The sequence below is a fragment of the Penicillium coprophilum genome (genome assembly GCF_028826855.1).
Source record: "Penicillium coprophilum strain IBT 35676 chromosome Unknown utg000004l_segment0_segment0, whole genome shotgun sequence".
In the NCBI taxonomy this organism is placed as follows: domain Eukaryota; kingdom Fungi; phylum Ascomycota; class Eurotiomycetes; order Eurotiales; family Aspergillaceae; genus Penicillium; species Penicillium coprophilum.
The window spans coordinates 7,388,842-7,406,692 of NW_026622723.1; the positions used below are offsets into that span (position 1 = coordinate 7,388,842).

A 17,851-nucleotide genomic window follows, 5' to 3' on the forward strand; every position below is an offset into this window, starting at 1 on the left:
CTCATGAATTAAAGAAAATTACACGCGTCTCAATGGCTTCCTTACACCCAGCGCCCAACATGGCGCCTGGCAACGTGAGCTTGCCGCCTAACCTCACGCAGCAAAATGTCCAGGAGATACTTCAGGTAAGTTTGTCGCATTACAACAACGCACCTTCCCGTATATCAATTTTTTAATACCTTGATGCGCCTTACTATGCCTTGCCTGCCCTTGCTGCCGTCTCTAACCTTTGCCCCAGAAATACAAGCAAATGCAAGAACAAGGTGTTCGCCCCGATGACCCGGAGTTCATCAAGGCCCACAACCTACTTGCTGCCATTCAACGGCAACAGGCTTTTCAAAAACAACAGCGCATGGCTCAGCAGCAGGCTCAACAGCAGCGCCAACAGCAACAGATGAACGGCGCTACTCCTGAAGCTGCCAATGGCTCTCATGGTAAGCTTTGTCATTTACTCTCCTCGTTCCCCTCCAACCCCAAGGTCTTCCACAAGACTGACAGATGCTCTTCTAGGTCGCACACCCTCGGCTTCCTCGACTGCTGCCACACCTAGTGCCACTAACGCCTCGGCGGTTGCTTTGAATCAGAAAAATGCGACAGTTGGCAGCGGTAGCTTTTCACCAGAGCAACTGGCTACTCTTCGGAACCAGATCCTGGCTTTCAAGATGCTGTCCAAGAATCTCGCCATTCCCCCGCGTGTTCAAGAACAGCTTTTCCAAAATCAGAAAAAGTCCCAACCACCTACTCCCACAGAGAACGTTACCGCAGCCGAAAAGATCATTGAAGCTGCCGCTGATGGCGCTGGCAGCCAGGCTCCAGAAAGCGCAGATGCTGAAGTCATGACCAGGGAGTGGTATGACAATTTCCAGTCTCCATACGACTCACTCTCCAAGACTATTAGCTATACTGATCACGCCAACCGTGCAAATCGTGTGCGCATCCCTGCTCTCTTGCCACCTGGAATTGATTTGGAGCAGATGCGCGAGGATCGTGAGATCATACTGTATAATAAAATCACCGCCCGCAAAGCAGAGCTTGCTCAATTACCCGCTAATCTCGGTGTATGGGATACAAGCAAGAGCGACGCACCAACCTACGATGACTCCCTCAAGCTCAAGGCCCTGATTGAGTACAAATCACTGAATCTTTTACCTAAACAGCGACAGTACCGCAAGCAGCTTCAGAGCGAGATGTTCCACTACAGTAACCTCGGAATGACAGCTAATCGCTCGAGTCACCGCCGCATGAAGAAGCAGTCACTGCGTGAGGCTCGTATCACCGAGAAGCTTGAGAAGCAACAACGTGATGCTCGTGAATCTCGCGAGAAGAAGAAGCAGTACGATCAGTTGCAGGCCATCCTCAACCACAGCGCTGATCTCGCCAATGCTTCTGTCCAGCAACGTGCGCGCTCGCAGAAGCTAGGCCGTATGATGATTTCACACCATCAGCACATGGAACGCGAAGAGCAGAGGCGTGTGGAGCGAACTGCCAAGCAACGTCTGCAGGCCTTGAAGGCCAACGATGAAGAGACATACCTGAAGCTTTTGGGACAAGCGAAGGATTCACGTATCTCTCATCTGCTCAAGCAGACCGACAACTTCCTTAAGCAGCTTGCCGCCTCCGTCAAGGAACAGCAGCGGAGCCTGGCTAATCGTTATGGGGAGGCGCATGAGTATGATGATGAGTCTGACCAAGAGCTTGCGGATAGCGAAGATGAGGGAGACGGGCATACCGCCACTGGAAAGAAGAAGGTCGACTACTATGCTGTTGCTCATCGCATCAATGAAGAAGTCACCACGCAGCCCGACATGCTCGTGGGAGGAACTCTTAAGGAGTATCAGATTAAGGGTTTGCAATGGATGATTTCACTGTACAACAACAACCTGAACGGTATTTTGGCTGACGAGATGGGTCTCGGAAAGACGATCCAGACAATCAGTTTGATTACCCACATCATCGAAAAGAAAAAGAATAATGGGCCATTTTTGGTCATTGTTCCACTGTCCACGCTCACCAATTGGAACAATGAGTTCGATAAGTGGGCGCCCGGCGTGAGCAAGGTAGTCTACAAGGGCCCACCTAATGCAAGAAAGCAGCAACAGCAGCAGATCCGCTGGGGCAACTTCCAAGTTCTTCTGACCACCTACGAGTACATCATCAAGGATCGTCCGATCCTCAGCAAGATCAAGTGGACACACATGATTGTCGACGAAGGTCACCGCATGAAGAACACGCAGTCCAAGCTCAGTAGCACTCTTTCAACCTACTACACCAGTCGATACCGTATCATTTTGACCGGTACCCCTCTGCAAAACAACTTGCCCGAACTATGGGCTCTTCTCAACTTTGTCCTTCCCAATATCTTCAAGTCTGTCAAGTCGTTTGATGAATGGTTCAATACACCCTTCGCAAATACTGGTGGCCAGGACCGTATGGACCTGAGCGAAGAGGAGCAACTTCTCGTTATTCGTCGTCTTCACAAGGTTCTTCGGCCATTCCTTCTCAGACGTTTGAAGAAGGATGTCGAGAAAGATTTGCCTGACAAGCAGGAGCGTGTCATCAAGTGTCGATTCTCCGCCTTGCAGGCCAAGCTGTACAAGCAACTTGTCACCCATAACAAGATGGCTGTCACTGATGGCAAGGGCGGCAAGACTGGAATGCGGGGTCTCAGCAATATGCTTATGCAGTTGCGAAAACTTTGCAACCATCCGTTCGTCTTTGAGCCCGTTGAAGATCAGATGAACCCTACCCGTATGTCCAACGACCTTCTTTGGCGCACGGCAGGAAAGTTTGAGTTACTTGATCGCATCCTTCCTAAGTTCCGTGCTACGGGCCACAGAGTCTTGATGTTCTTCCAGATGACCCAGATCATGAATATCATGGAGGATTTCCTTCGCCTCCGTGGGATGAAGTACCTCCGCCTCGACGGATCCACCAAGTCCGACGACCGATCAGAGCTCCTAAAGCAGTTCAACGCTCCTGGTTCTGAATACTTTTGCTTTTTGCTTTCCACCCGTGCAGGTGGTCTTGGTCTCAACCTACAGACTGCAGATACTGTTATTATTTATGACTCGGATTGGAACCCTCACCAGGACTTGCAAGCCCAGGATCGTGCTCATCGTATTGGTCAGAAGAACGAGGTCCGCATTTTGCGGCTTATCAGCTCCAACTCCGTCGAAGAGAAGATCCTCGAGCGTGCCCAGTTCAAGCTGGACATGGATGGCAAGGTCATCCAGGCCGGAAAATTCGATAACAAGTCCACTAATGAAGAGCGAGATGCACTTCTTCGAACTCTTTTGGACACGGCAGAGGCTGCGGAACACATTGGTGATCACGACGAAATGGATGACGATGAACTCAACGAAGTTATGGCCCGGTCTGAAGAAGAAATTCCCATCTTCCAGGAGATAGACAGGCAGCGAATTGCCACTGACCAATATGGTCCTGGCCACCGCTACCCTCGATTGATGTGCGAGCAAGAATTGCCCGAAATTTATATGCAGGAAGACAACCCTGTCACTGAAGAAGTCGAGATGGAAGTCACTGGTCGTGGTGCCCGTGAGCGTAAGGTGACCAAGTACGATGATGGTCTCACCGAAGAGCAGTGGTTGATGGCAGTGGATGCCGATGACGATACTATCGAAGATGCGATAGCACGTAAAGAAGCTCGTGTGGAGCGTCGCAAGTCTAACAAGGCTGGACGTGATGTAGATGACTCCTCACCTGAGCCATCGATCATTGATGAGGACGACACTCCTCAAAAACAAAAGCGCCGTCGTGGCCCCCCTCCCAAGCGCAAGGCCGAGGAAGTTGTGGAAGAAACCCCACAGCCTAAGCGTAAGAGAGGCCGCCAGCCTAAAGTTCCGGATACGCTCAACCCTACTGATCGCGCCAACTTGACTCGCATTCTTGATACTGTGATTCAGTCGTTGATGGACATGGAGGCCGAGGTGCAACCGGAAGGCTCTGATAGTGAAGAAGGCCCCATGGTCCGTTCCATCATCGAACCATTCATGAAACCCCCGCCGCGCTCTTATTACCCCGACTACTACATGATCATTCAAAATCCCATTGCTATGGATGCGATTCAGAAGAAGGTCAAGCGAGCCGATTACCAGAGCTTGAAGCAGTTCCGTGATGACATCCACTTGCTTTGCCAGAATGCCCGCACTTACAACGAAGATGGCAGTCTGTTGTTCCAGGATGCTAATGATATCGAGGTAAGCTTGAGTGAGATCTTATAAATTATTTACCCCCATACTAATGATATTACAGACCAAGTGCTTGGTGGAATTGCGTCGATTGACCGAGGACCATCCTGAGCTCGCCAACTTTGAAGATCATTACGCTGGTGGTGATGGTTCGACCGAGTTTGCCTCGGGCGCCGACACTCCGCTTACTGCTGGGACCCCAGGCCAACCGAAGCTGAAGCTCACTTTCAACAATCCCAACCGGGATAGTCCCAGTGCTTCAAATGGCGCTGACTACGGCTTTGGAGAGTGAATTGATCATCGTAACGGGGCTTGATAACCTAATTAAACAACCCCACGCTGCATATTGCACTCCTGCGACTTTTCTTGCCGCTCATGCTTTCTTCTTGTCATGTGTAATCCGAAAATACTTTTCTTTCTTTCTCTGTGCCATCTACGAAAGGCGTTTATTATTTCGTGAATGTTTTGTTTTGAGAGGATGGACTTCCGGAGGATGGCGCTGTATTGTTCTAAGCGATTGATTTTCCTGGGTGCGTTGTCTTGACTGCATTGACAAGGTTCATTTTGCGCAAGACCACCCCTGTATTTGATGAGTATGTACCTGCAAACTAGGAGCAATTCGAATCGATTTGAACCACATACTCTATACAACACGAATTCATCTGTTTTCTAAAAGTTAAATTCTATACGAGTGTGACGCATGCATATGCTCACCGACCTTTGCGATCAACATGGTGAGATATAAGAAGAAAGTGACACTTCCTATTTACGCAGACAGACTGTTCTCCCTAGTCCCCGCTCGGAAGTATGTCCACAAACAAAGACCTAGCCGGGAAAGTTGCAATCAGTAAGGTCTACACCATCACTCTGAGCCAACACACTCATAGAAAACAACAGTCACAGGCTCTAGCCGCGGCATCGGCGCCGCAATAGCCCTTAAGTTCGCCCACCGTGGAGCAGACGTAGCCATAAATTACGTCTCTAATGCCGCCGCAGCCGATGCCATCGTCGAGCAGATCCGTGTCCTAGGTGTGCGCTCCCTCGCCTTCAAAGCCGACGTCTCACAGGAAGAAGAGGTGAAAGCCATGTTCGAGACTGTGCACCGTGAATTTGGCCGCCTCGATATTGCAGTCAGTAACTCAGGCATCGAGCATTTCGGCGATCTCTCCGAGGTGAAGGGTAGCGATATCGACGCTGTCTTTGCGGTTAATGTTAAGGGTCAATATTTCGTCGCTCAGCAAGCCTATCGTTTCATGGAGGATTATGGGCGTGTTATGCTGACTTCGTCGATTTCAGCCGTCAGGGTAAGAAGAGCAGACGAATAGTCTGGTGGTCTTGGTGTTTGTTGGCTTGCATAGCAGCTGACGAGTTCTGATGCGATTTAGGGCGTCCCTCGTCATGCTGTCTATGCTGCCTCGAAAGCGGCTGTCCAGGGTATGACCAAGTGTCTTGCGATGGATTTCGGTCCGCGGAATATCACTGTTAATTGCATTGCGGCTGGCGGTGTTAAGACTGATATGTATGCTGAGATGTCGGCGAAGTATATCCCCGGTGGTGAGAAGATGAGTCCTCAGCAGATCGATGAGGCTTTGAGTAAGTGGTCACCGCTGGGTCGACCTGGGGAAGTTGAGGATGTTGCTGGGGTTGCGTCTTTGATTGCTAGTCCTGAGTCGCAGTGGTTGACTGGGCAGACTTGGCAGGTCTCTGGTGGTGCTTATATGGCGTAGATGGGATTGAGAGAATAGGAATAAGTCAATAGGTAGGGATATCACATGATCGGTCTAAGCTTTGTTCCTGATCTCGATACGAGTGCTCGTATACCTACTTGACTTGCTTGAGTTTCGTGTTCTCATGTCCCAAAATGGCACTACAGACGATCCGGTCCGTTTTCGAGAGATCCCCTTCTAGCTCATTCCGGATCTTGTCTGACCTGCATCTGGGGATCAATCAACAATCTTCCTTCGAAATTCCCGTTTGCTCCAGATACCTCGTTCTGGCAGGGGACATCGGTCGCCTGGAGGATTAAAACCATTATCGTGACTTTTTACAAAACCAAGCATCCAAGTCTGAGATCGTTTTGTAATGCTTTGGAAACCACGAGTTCGACGAGACAACCTTCGCTTCAGTCTCGAAAAAGCAAAACAGCTTGAAAAAATACCTTGTATGAATGACCGTCTTGTATTACTCTGCCAACGACGATATGACATCCCCGATTCCCACGTATTAATCTTAGGCTACACACTCTGGTCCCAGATCCCCCAGGACTCAGTGGATATAGTCCGTTCTAAAATCTCCGATTTCCAAATGATCAAAGAATGGTCCATCGAGCAACACAACCAAGCGCACGAGTCCGACTTGACCTGGTTGAGGGGTGAGATCCAAACTCTTCGGGAGCAGGAAAAGCGGTCTATCCTGGTTGTCATGCATCATGCACCATCCGTGCAGCGTACTTCAAGTCCACAGTACGCGAAGAACTTGTGAAATTGTGCGTTTGGGACGGATTGGATATTTGGACATACACATTATACAACCGATTTAAGAGAAGGGAGGATTATGGTTGTAAGTAACCAGCGAGGATATGTGCTGCCTTGGAAATTGGAAAAGGGGAGTTTTGATGTGAGGAGGGTGCATCAGTCAAACTCATAGTGACTGTTAGAAGGTGAGGTTTGATGGACCATGACTGTCGATATCAAACCGAACAAACAGAGCAAAACCTTATGATGTCACACTGATACCGTGGAATGTGTTGATATCTACAAACAGCTCTGATATGCCGCACAACTCCGACTCTTGAGCTTCATCGAGCGCATATTACAGTCCAACATGAGAGCAATCGTCATAGAACAGTTCGGCGGCCCCGAGTCCCTAGTAATCAAAGATGTGGCCGCCCCAGATACCCCAGAGCCAAATCAAGGAGAAGTCATCATAAAAATCAAAGCCTTTGGCATCAACCATGCAGAAATGCATATGCGAAAGGGAGAGTGGGCCGAATGGATGCCAATCAGCGGTATCGAATGTGTGGGCACAGTATTCAGCTGTCCAGGAGGAGAACTCAAAGAAGGAACTCCTGTCGCAAGCCTTATGGGCGGGCTTGGGCGTACTATTGACGGTAGTTACGCTGAGTACACCCGAGTCAAAGTCTCAAATGTCGTTGCGCTCGGGCCAGCTGCAGAAGACCTAAGTTGGGACCAGCTGGCAGCCATCCCAGAATCATACGCCACGTCGTGGACCTGTCTCTTTCGAAACCTAGAGATATCAGCTAGACAACGGCTTCTCGTTCGTGGTGGTACTTCTGCTTTAGGGAGAGCAGCGATCAACCTGGCCGTCCAGGCTGGGGTTCATGTTACCGCAACAACTCGAACGGAGAAACGTATACCTCAACTCAAGGCTCTTGGGGTTGAACAAGTATTGATAGAAGAACCATGTCTTTCTGAACGAATTTCTGATAAATTTGATGCTATTCTGGAACTTATTGGTAACAGTACCGTCATTGATTCGCTCAAGATGGTGCATAGAGGAGGACGGGTCTGTCTGGCCGGGTTCTTGGGTGGACTTGCACCCATTCCAAACTTCAATCCTCTTGTGCAGATGGCAAGTGGTGTCCACTTTAGCTTCTTTGGGAGCTTTGTTTTTGGAACGCCTGAGTTTCCTTTGTCGGATGTTCCGCTTCAGGAGATTGTCGCTATGGTGGCGCGAAAACAATTCAATGCGGATCCTTGGAAGGTCTTCCGGTTTGAGGATATTCAACAGGCTCACCGTTTGATGGAAGGTAACGAGGCACATGGCAAGATGGTGGTCAAGATCGATCAAAATGACGTACGATATTTCTGTCTATAGGCGCGAAAAAGCGAGTTTTTTTTTTTTGATATTTTCTCACCTCAAATGTTGAAGGGCCATCTTCGACCGCTCTGATGACCCGATAAAGAAGTTAATCTAAAAGTCACCCTAATGGCTACAAGTTTATTGAATTCGACCGCGTTGACAGTAGATACCTTGGCTCAAGAATACCAGATCAGATAGCGGCATCGTTATGAATGTGGGTCATGGATATGGTTCCGATGGAATACATATTGATCAAATGCCGACTATCATCACATAAATACCCCGATGGACCGACAAGGGGAGATGGTTCAATCCAGTGCATTGTCCGAGGGCGTCTTTTTTGAATGGGCCGGATGTCGATGTTTCCAAAGAAGTGCCAAAGCTTAGTGGCTAGTGGATAATGAGAGAAGCGAATGATCTTGCGGTCTAGCCTTTGGCGTTGAATATGTAGCTATATCGACTCCATACAAGAATTCGTAATTAGCCTCTGCGCTACTCAAGCAAGTCACTTTTAACTACTCCGCATCGTTCTACTCCGTATGTACATTAGGCTTAGCTAAAGTTTAACCGCAGGCCACAAGGCTGATACTTCCTAGATCTACCTATGCTGTACGAAGTACCGGGTTCCCACTTCATGGCTTTCCCCCTCCACTTTAGTGCTCATCTCTTGCCGCTTTTTACCCCCGGAGGAAATCTGGGCACGCCCTTTCGTCTTACATAATCATCGAAGCTGTCCGGTCTCATCACGTGTCACCCCGGCCATACACGCGCGGGACAAAGCTGGAAGTCGCCTGTACCATAGTAATGTGATTGAATTCTTTTTAAAACACATTTTTCATGCGTAGAAATTCTTCGGATGATTGTACTGCAATTTTCGTGGACCTGCGAAGTCCTCTACGGTGTAGACGACTGAAAAAGGAGATATTTTTAGCGCTATGCCTGCGGCTGGTTGCCAGCTCATCACGCATGACTATGCCTGATTTAGCGTGACGAGTAATGCCTTGGGGGAAAGCGTTTCGAAATGCTCAATCTCGTCCCAGTATCATTCTCTTTCGCCTTGCAATATTCATCGAGGCCACCATCATAGCTGACCGAGTCATCTCTTTCTATCGCGAGCAACATGGCTCGCTATTTCGGCTGTTTCTGCGAGAAAGATGACGCCGATTCTGATATGAACATTCCTCCCCAGTTTCACCGGCCCAGCCACGATAAGAACGCGAGACATGTGAACAGGATCGCATCCCCAGCGAAACTTGTAGCCCTTGAAAAAAGAGACAATACTCTGAATGCTCAAGATGCGTCCCATGGGCATGATGATGGCGAGCGACAGGGCGAGATAGCACCCGACCAAGAGCTCTTACTTGGTCCAAAATTGACAGTCGAATCCCTAGAGTGCGTCCACTCCACGTCCCAAAGCAATAGCCAGAATCATGAAGAGGCCCAATCCAGGAAAGGAAGTCAACTCGACCGAAGAGACCTTTGGGAAGTGGCAAAGGAAAGGCTGGAAGAGGATTACACCAAGTGGCTGAAACCTGAAGAATCTCCACCAACGATGGAAGTCATCGGGAGGATCCAAGAAGAAGCAAAGGGAAATTACAAGCAACTCGAGACCGAAGCAATCCAGGGTCATGAGAAGAAGCAAAAAAATTCTGATGCACGTGAGAAATTCAAGAATATGCTCGGCTTCGCTTTGCAAGCCCAAGACTTGATCGGAAAAGTCTTGACCTTTGATCCCACTGGTTATGGTAAGGCAAATGTGATTTATGCACTATTGACGAAAAGTGGACTGACAGACCTAGCATCGATTGCATGGTCGATAGTATCATTTGGATTGACGGTAAGACTCTAGAGACTTTGAGTGTCAATCCTGGAAGGTTCTGGCCGAACAGCGCTAATTATGAATAGCTTCTTCAAAAAGACATTGAACGACGTGACTCGGTCGTGGCATCATCGGAGTTCCTCGCCGTTGTTATCGCCTACCATACTTTAGTTGAGCACAATTACCTTTCTGAATATACGCAGGCCAATAAAGGCCTGGAGAATGCTCTTGTTGAGGTTTACGTTGCAATTCTCAAGTATGCCGCTGAAGTGGAGAAGACAAGGACCGAAAGCCGCGGACGTACTGTGATATTGTATTCGAATCCCGTTGAAAAATGAAACTAACCAGAGTGCAGGTCGCCTCGGTCACAGTATCACTGCTTTGGTTGACGATCCGTTGGAGGATCTCAAGGGAACTGTTGAGAGTATGAGCAGAGTTGTTGGTGACTAGAAGTTGTTGGTTCGAGATGAGGGTAAGCTTCAAGCCCCAGTGAACCTTCTCTTGCCGTGAGCTGAGATAAGGCAGAGCAAAAAAAGAAGTTGGAGAGTATGATGAGCATTCTTAAAGATGAAGTGATCGCGGACTTGAAAGAAGTCTCCTCGCGAGCTCGCAGTATGTGAACACTCAAATGACTACATCTGACTCATAGATACTGACTAGGTCAAACAGACAAAGAAGAGCTAGACATTCTTGAGTGGCTGTCAGCGGTCCAATATTCCAAAACTCAAAATGAGAAACAAAAGAAGCGATCTCGCGGCACTGGAGAATGGTTACTTCAGTCGCAAGTGTACACCGATTGGAAGGCGAAAGCAGGGAGCATTCTATGGCTACATGGTGTTGGTGAGCTAGATGACTTCCGAAGATATACCGAGGAATACTAATTCATCGAGCGAAGTGGGTTGTGGGAAATCATATCTTTGGTACTTGATATCCTACCATGCTATATTCACAGGGAAATTGGCTGGCTGACCATTTTTAAGCTCCACAATCATTCGTGATATGGAGCAGCATTGCAGAGATACCTTCTGTAATGTGCTTGCATACTGGTATTTTGATTTTAGTGACGAGAAGACTCGATACGTTGAGAATATGGTGAGGTGTCTTCTCCGTCAGATTGCGCCCAATCCGTTGCCAGCCTCCTTACAAGAATTGTGGAATCAACATAGAATCAACAGAGAGCCAGATTATGCACAGCTACTTGAGGTCTTGAACGGCATAATATCAGCCTTATCCGGTGACCTCTTCATTGTCTTCGACGCTTTGGATGAATGTCCTCAGGAGCCTTTAAGAAAAGAAAGAGATTCTTTGCTTCAATTCATAGAAGACCTGATCGAGGAACATGGAAAAAAGCTGCATCTTCTCGCAACAAGCCGGCCTGATCCTCATATCCAAAAAAAGCTGCAGAGTTGTACAGGTTTCGACCTGGAGGCTAATCTGGGCGAAGATGCTCAGACATATATCAAATTTGAACTGAGACATGGCAATTTGAGTAGATGGAAAGATGTCAATCCAACCATACTTGAAGCAATCGAAGAAAGACTTCTGGAATTTCCCGATAGGTAAGTTTTAAGGGTGAACACAGCAATGCTCTTGTACTGAGATTCATTATAGGCGATTCCGATGGGCCGACCTCCAAATCAAACGACTTGAAAATTGTCACAAAAAGGTTGATATCGAAGATGCCTTAGCCTCAGTCCCTCACTCGCTTGAAGAGTCATATCAGCGTATTCTGCTCGCGATTGATAAAATGTACCAAGAAGAAGCGCTCAAAATTCTTACTTGGCTCAGCTTCTCCCTCGCGCCGCTGACACTGGATGCTGTTCGAACTGTCGCTGGGCTTTCCTTCACTGACAGTGTCGTTGAGATATGTACAACATCGCTCGTCACTCTCAATGCAGACAATACCATTCGCCTAGCTCACTTCTCTGTCAAGGAGTTCTTGATTTCTGAGCATGCCCGAACCAAAGTCAGCTTCTTTCATCTGTCAGCGGAACTCGCGCATCGAGTTATATTGGAAAGAGCGCTTCTTGAAATCTATGAATACAGGGATTACCGCTTGAATGAGTTCAACTCTGAAGATAAGTCACTGCTGAACTATGCGGCTCGGTTCTGGGATGGGCATCTGAAATTGTCTTCTCGATGTACACTGGAAGATCTTCAAGATACGATTGATCATATATTTCTGCATCGACAATGCTACTCTAATTGGATGCGATGCAGAGAATATCCCTTCTATACAGTTCCCACATGGTACATGACTTTCGAGAGTCTCCCTTCCCCTCTTATGATGGCCTCAAGCATTGGTCTCATACACACTGCCAAAAGTCTATTGGAGATGGGAGAAAAGCCTCACAGGAATACAGCCGGAGTCATAAATGACTGGGATAGTTGTTCCTTCGTTTGTGCTGCCAGAGAGGGCCATCTTTCACTCTTGGCTGTTCTGTTAGAGGCTTCATCGAAGGCATGTCATATAGAAGAAATTATGGAGGTGATTGATGACTCCAAGGAAGGAGAAACATCATTGAAAATGGTTCTTGCCAAGCTTCAGAAATTGGGAGAGCTAGAGTACCTAAATCCCGATGGAACTGTCCAAATCAAGGATCTCGTCGGAGAATACGCGGCGAAAAATAAAAAGTGCGGATCTTCCCTACTCAGGCTGCTCCTTTTCAAAGATGGGCCAAGGCTAAAGTTCCACCTGGATTCGATTTTCTGGGGCGCAGCAACAAGCCCTCATGCTGAGAAAATCCTAAGAATGGTGCTTGAATGGCTTGATAGAGCGGTTGGGCCATTGGAAGGCGGGCTTTTCTTGCTAGCAAGAGTTACGACTAACCTAGAAGTGGCGAGGCTATGGTTCCGAATCATCTTACGACCAGGCTTTTGGGAAAACCGTCACCTTGAAACGCTGGTCAAAAGTCTAACCCTCGATCTCATGGAAGTCTTTCTTGAGATTTATGGGCAAAAGATCGTGATTACAGATCAACTTTTGGTTGCGGCCGCCAGTAATTGGCGGGATGCCAGGATTCTTGGGGTTTTCCTCAAAGACAAAGACCATGAGATAACAATAGGGTATGGATTATTCCTTAAAGCTCTTGAAAACTGGGATCAAGGATTTTCAATCTTCCAGACCCTGCTGGATAGCTGCGGCCCAGATTGCTTGATAGACGAAAACACCCTGTCGCAAACCATGATTATTTGGCCCCAGGAGGCAAATCGGAGCCTGATAACAATTCTTCGTCGACAGCAGGCCGGTTTCGTTTCAGAAGAACTCCTGTTGAAAATCGCTCGGCGAAAGAATTTAAAATCATTACAGCTGCTGGTTGCGATTGGTGGCCCGAATACGTCGATCACAGAGAAAGTGTTGTGTGGAGCATTAGAAAACTTTTCAGAGCAGGTCACAACCCCAGAGCTGGGATCTCTCATTGAGTTTATACTTGGCTGTCTTGGGCCTGAGTATGTTGTGACTGAGGATGTATTATGTGTCGCAGCTCAAAATTGGCTTATGAGCCCAAGTACAATGTCTATACTTCTAGACCGTGCATCCAGTTCCGGTATACCAAAAAGTGTTTTCGCTCACGCATTTGCCAATCCTCTCATCTTTCAAGTTCTTCTCGACCGGACTCGAGATGAGCCACCCGTCCCGGAAATCATTCAGAAGATAGCAACTGATCACTTTGATGGTGGGGAAGTTATTGAAATTCTTCTTCACCGAGGTCTCGTTTCTGTTGATGAGCAGCTTGTCGAAGTACTCGCGGGAAATAGGGGGGCTTTGGAAGTGGTCTTGACCCACGTCCCAGAGGTCCAAGTTACCCACAAGGCATTTGAAAATGCCAAAAGATTTAGTAGCAAGCACGCACTTCTCAAGCTCCGAAACCTGGATTTTTCGGTTTCTGAGGACTTGGTCAAAAGCATCTTCTCCTATCCAGATGCCTCCTACTTTCCAGTCATGGCGCAAGACTTGATGCTGCTTCTCGCTCGCTTGGATTCCAAAGTTCCTATCACTGAAGAGATCCTTTTGGTTGCAGCTAACTCGCCTTCGTATTCTGGCAGCATCATTCGTATTCTGTTAGATGAAAAGCGTCCTTTGAACTTCCAGCTAGTTTGGGAGCGTCTTTGGCAAACTCGCTGTATATTCAGCGAGGAAGTGTCGGACATTCTACTGGAATATACCAGTGTGGAGATTTCCAAAGGCATGCTTGAGGGTATTACAAGTTCCGACAACTCGATAAAAGACCGAAACTCACTTGACGATCAAGGGGTATTCGAACTTGCAAGATCTTCATTTAACATTCGAGACGACAAATTATACAACGAACATGACTTCTTGGCCCGACTTGTCTGGTTCTTGGTGGAGCGCAACTTCCCGATCCCTCAAGATGTTATGGGCATCATCATGGAGAAAGGACACTTCAAAACAATACTTGCCATTCTCAACCACAATCTGCATATCAAAATCACCAATGAAGTACTCAATGCCGCAAGAAAAAACCCCGATTTCTACGATCTCACATGGCTTCTTCACATGTTGCCGCAAGCACCTGGCTCTGGAAATCTCGATCTTATCAGTCGTTGGCCCCAGGCTACGAGGAAATGCCATTTGCCCAGTTGTTGGGTGGTTCATTCTTCAGAAGAGCGCGAAGAGCGCCGTGACTCGTTATGGGTAGACCACCTGTCCGGGCCATCTGGCTACTGGACAGTTTGATCAGCGAAGCATATATTTACCTACTCATCAATCACCTTGTACAGACCACATTGCCGCTAGCTTAAGACATACTAGAAAAGTAGCAACATATTTGTTTTTGTTTTTCCTGTGTTAGTGCAAGCGATTCAAACTTACTTTTCTTCTCGCATTTGACTAGTTTTTCGTCCATTGATTGAACGATTCAAGCAACCGGCCAACCTCCCTCTATTGAGGAATAAAGATAAGTCAAAACAACTATCTGTCAGAATGTCGGAAGAACAAGAAACGGCCTGTTGTGACTAAAACTTTCTAAGTTATTTCTACCTATTTCTGATGAGCGGTGATGAAAAATGTTCACAATGATGTTCGATCGGGATGGAAGACTGCGGCTAACGAGGGATCTCAACCCGTTGTGCAGGGATTACGCGTGATTTCGCAAAGACTCGTTGTCGTTGTGAAGTATTGTTTCCAAGCTCTCAGTTGATGCCCTGACGAGCTCCCGTGGACCTTGCTAGTAAAGAAGTACAAATAAATCCACGGATTGAACTACTTAGTTTCTCGGATTTCCAAGTCATATATTTAGAATTCTTAGTATAACTGTTTAGTTTATAACCTAATTTAGACCCTAGACCTAGTAGGTATAGATGGCCACGCGTATACACATGAGAATGACGCGGTCGCTGGACCATGGATGAGCTTTAGGGTTAGATCTTAAGCATAAGGGAATAAACCTTACCCGGTCATATCAAACTTAAAATAAACTAGGAACGTCCTGCCCCATTACTGGTGGACACGTCTCTCTGAGGAAATGAATTACTCCGTACCCCTTAATTCCGAAGCTTGAATTGAACTATACCTTGGGCTATGAGGCCTGGGCTATGAGGATCCGTTTCCCTTTAGGTCTTATTGCTAACCTATTCTGAGCTGTGCCTTGCGATGGGTGTTAGATGACGACGACCAAGTATCCACGCCGACATAGTCTGATCAGTGATTCAAGATATGGTTTCATGGTTTAATTGCAGGCGACGCGGCGGGTTCACGCATGATCTGCGCTCCAGTTGCTAGAAACTAGAAACAGATCATTATCATATTATGTAGATCCCCAAAGATGATATAAGTACAGCCTTACCTCTGGTGTTCCTATTGATCCCCCAGCTCTTTACACTCGGTGAAATTTCATATTGACACTCATTCATTTCATTTACATCTATTCATTTGATATACTTCAACATGCGTGTCGCCTGGGGCGCATCTGTTGCAGCCCTGGCAGCATCGGCAAGCGCTGCCTCGCTTGCTGATGTCTGTACCGTCTCTAATGTGCAGTCTGCCCTGCCTTCCAATGGCACTCTGCTAGGTATTAGCATGATCCCATCCGCTGTGACTGCCAGTGCCGTCTACAATGCTAGCGCTGGCATGGGGAGCACCGAGACATACTCCTACTGCAATGTGACCGTAACATACGAGCACACTGGAAAGGGAGACTCCATCGTCGTCAAGTATGCCTTCCCGAAGCCCTCCGACTTCAAGAAGCGTTTCTATGTCGCCGGCGGTGGTGGCTTCTCTCTATCTAGCGATGCAACCGGCGGTCTCGAGTACGGTGCTGTCAGTGGTGCCACCAGCGCAGGTTATGATGCCTTCAATTACAGCTACGACGACGTGGTCCTATACGGCAACGGAACCATCAACTGGGATGCAACCTACATGTTCGGATACCAAGCTCTAGGCGAAATGACCAAGATCGGAAAGGCTCTCACCAAGGGATTCTATGGCATGTCTGCTTCTGCCAAGGTCTACACCTACTATGAAGGCTGTTCTGACGGCGGCCGTGAGGGTATGAGCCAGATCCAGCGTTACGGAGAGGAGTACGACGGTGCGATCACCGGAGCTCCGGCCTTCCGTTTCGGTCAACAGCAAGTCCACCACGTCTTCCCAGCTACAGTCGAGCAAACCCTCGATTACTACCCGCCTCCTTGCGAATTGGCAAAGATAGTCAATGCCACAATCGCTGCCTGCGATCCCCTCGACGGCCGAGCCGACGGCGTCGTCTCCCGCACCGACCTCTGCAAGCTCAACTTCAACCTGAGCTCCATCATCGGCGAGGAATACTACTGCGCAGCAGAAACCAGCACTTCCCTAGGTTTCGGCTTCAGCAAACGCGCTGACGGCACAAGCACCTCCTACCAACCCGAACAGAGCGGCAAAGTCACCGCCCAAGGCGTGAGAGTCGCTCAAACAATCTACGACGGTCTCCACAACTCAAAGGGCGAGCGCGCCTATCTATCCTGGCAGATCGGCTCTGAGCTCAGCGACGGAGATACGCAGTGGAACAACGCGACCAGCAAATGGGAAATCAGCATCCCTTCGACTGGCGGCGAATATGTGACCAAATTCATTCAGCTCCTCAATCTCTCCAACCTCTCCAATCTCGAAAACGTTACCTACGACACCCTCGTCGAGTGGATGAACATCGGAATGATTCGCTACATGGATAGTCTACAGACTACCCTGCCGGATCTGACACCTTTCCAATCCTCCGGCGGAAAACTGCTACACTACCACGGTGAATCGGACCCCAGTATCCCTGCTGCATCTTCCGTGCATTACTGGCAATCCGTCCGCTCGGTCATGTATCCGCATTTGTCTGCGCGCGATAGTCTCAAGGAACTCGCCGATTGGTACCAGTTCTACCTTATCCCCGGTGCTGCGCACTGCGGCACTAATACCCTCCAGCCCGGCCCGTTCCCGGAGAATAATATGCAGACTATGATTGAGTGGGTTGAGAACGGGGTTCAGCCTTCCCGGTTGAATGCGACTGTCTCGTCTGGAAATTATGAGGGTGAAACGCAGATGCTTTGCCAGTGGCCTACTCGTCCGCTTTGGAAGAGTAACAGCTCGTTTGAGTGTGTTGATGATAAGACCTCGATTGATAGCTGGACTTACTCTTTCCCTGCTTTCAAGCTGCCTGTGTACTAGGTTATATTTTATGTACAAAGGACCCCCGAGCATGCCAAGGATGTCTTGTGTGAGTGGTCGAAGACTGGAAATTGGAAAATGGAGATTAGGTTGCCAATTAGCCCTAATTCAGCCCTAGAGGGGTCTGGATTTCTGACAATATTAGGATTCTATTTTCATTATTTTCTGCTGGATACCACTTTCTATTCATCTGCTGTATTGTAAAAAGTGACCATGGGGCTATTTTGCACCAGATGGGATCATCGAAGCACATGCGTGTCCGTCAGCATGGACGGCCCTCATACGCTGTACAACGTTGTAGCATCACTTATTCCTCGTACGTTACATGTGGAAGTATGAAATTGGACCATG

General features: G+C 48.1%; 6 protein-coding genes across 6 annotated transcripts; all 6 read left to right on the plus strand.

Moving 5' to 3' along the window:
- Window positions 1-32: 32 nt before the first annotated feature.
- Window positions 33-4,500, plus strand: N7500_007220 (putative RSC complex subunit (Sth1); the record flags this gene model as incomplete). Its single annotated transcript, XM_056678364.1, has 4 exons — window positions 33-125; window positions 239-434; window positions 511-4,217; window positions 4,273-4,500. 4 exons carry the CDS (start codon window positions 33-35, stop codon window positions 4,498-4,500), a joined length of 4,224 nt encoding a protein of 1,407 aa, XP_056533364.1.
- Window positions 4,501-5,015: 515 nt separating this feature from the next.
- On the plus strand, window positions 5,016-5,935 carry N7500_007221 (Short-chain dehydrogenase/reductase SDR; the record flags this gene model as incomplete). The annotated part of the gene is made up of 3 exons (XM_056678365.1): window positions 5,016-5,055; window positions 5,112-5,512; window positions 5,594-5,935. The coding sequence occupies 3 exons, from the start codon at window positions 5,016-5,018 to the stop codon at window positions 5,933-5,935; spliced, it is 783 nt and encodes a 260-aa protein (XP_056533365.1).
- Window positions 5,936-6,290: 355 nt separating this feature from the next.
- Window positions 6,291-6,823, plus strand: N7500_007222 (uncharacterized protein; the record flags this gene model as incomplete). The annotated part of the gene is given in 3 exon segments (XM_056678366.1): window positions 6,291-6,654; window positions 6,672-6,767; window positions 6,780-6,823. 3 exon segments carry the CDS (start codon window positions 6,291-6,293, stop codon window positions 6,821-6,823), a joined length of 504 nt encoding a protein of 167 aa, XP_056533366.1.
- A 208-nt stretch (window positions 6,824-7,031) lies between these two features.
- Window positions 7,032-8,045, plus strand: N7500_007223 (uncharacterized protein; the record flags this gene model as incomplete). The annotated part of the gene is made up of 1 exon (XM_056678367.1): window positions 7,032-8,045. The coding sequence occupies one exon, from the start codon at window positions 7,032-7,034 to the stop codon at window positions 8,043-8,045; it is 1,014 nt and encodes a 337-aa protein (XP_056533367.1).
- Window positions 8,046-9,150: 1,105 nt separating this feature from the next.
- On the plus strand, window positions 9,151-14,548 carry N7500_007224 (uncharacterized protein; the record flags this gene model as incomplete). Its single annotated transcript, XM_056678368.1, has 9 exons — window positions 9,151-9,775; window positions 9,830-9,867; window positions 9,936-10,149; window positions 10,205-10,273; window positions 10,375-10,461; window positions 10,519-10,689; window positions 10,745-10,769; window positions 10,830-11,408; window positions 11,461-14,548. 9 exons carry the CDS (start codon window positions 9,151-9,153, stop codon window positions 14,546-14,548), a joined length of 4,896 nt encoding a protein of 1,631 aa, XP_056533368.1.
- A 1,209-nt stretch (window positions 14,549-15,757) lies between these two features.
- On the plus strand, window positions 15,758-17,500 carry N7500_007225 (putative tannase; the record flags this gene model as incomplete). The annotated part of the gene is made up of 1 exon (XM_056678369.1): window positions 15,758-17,500. One exon carries the CDS (start codon window positions 15,758-15,760, stop codon window positions 17,498-17,500), a length of 1,743 nt encoding a protein of 580 aa, XP_056533369.1.
- Window positions 17,501-17,851: the final 351 nt, after the last annotated feature.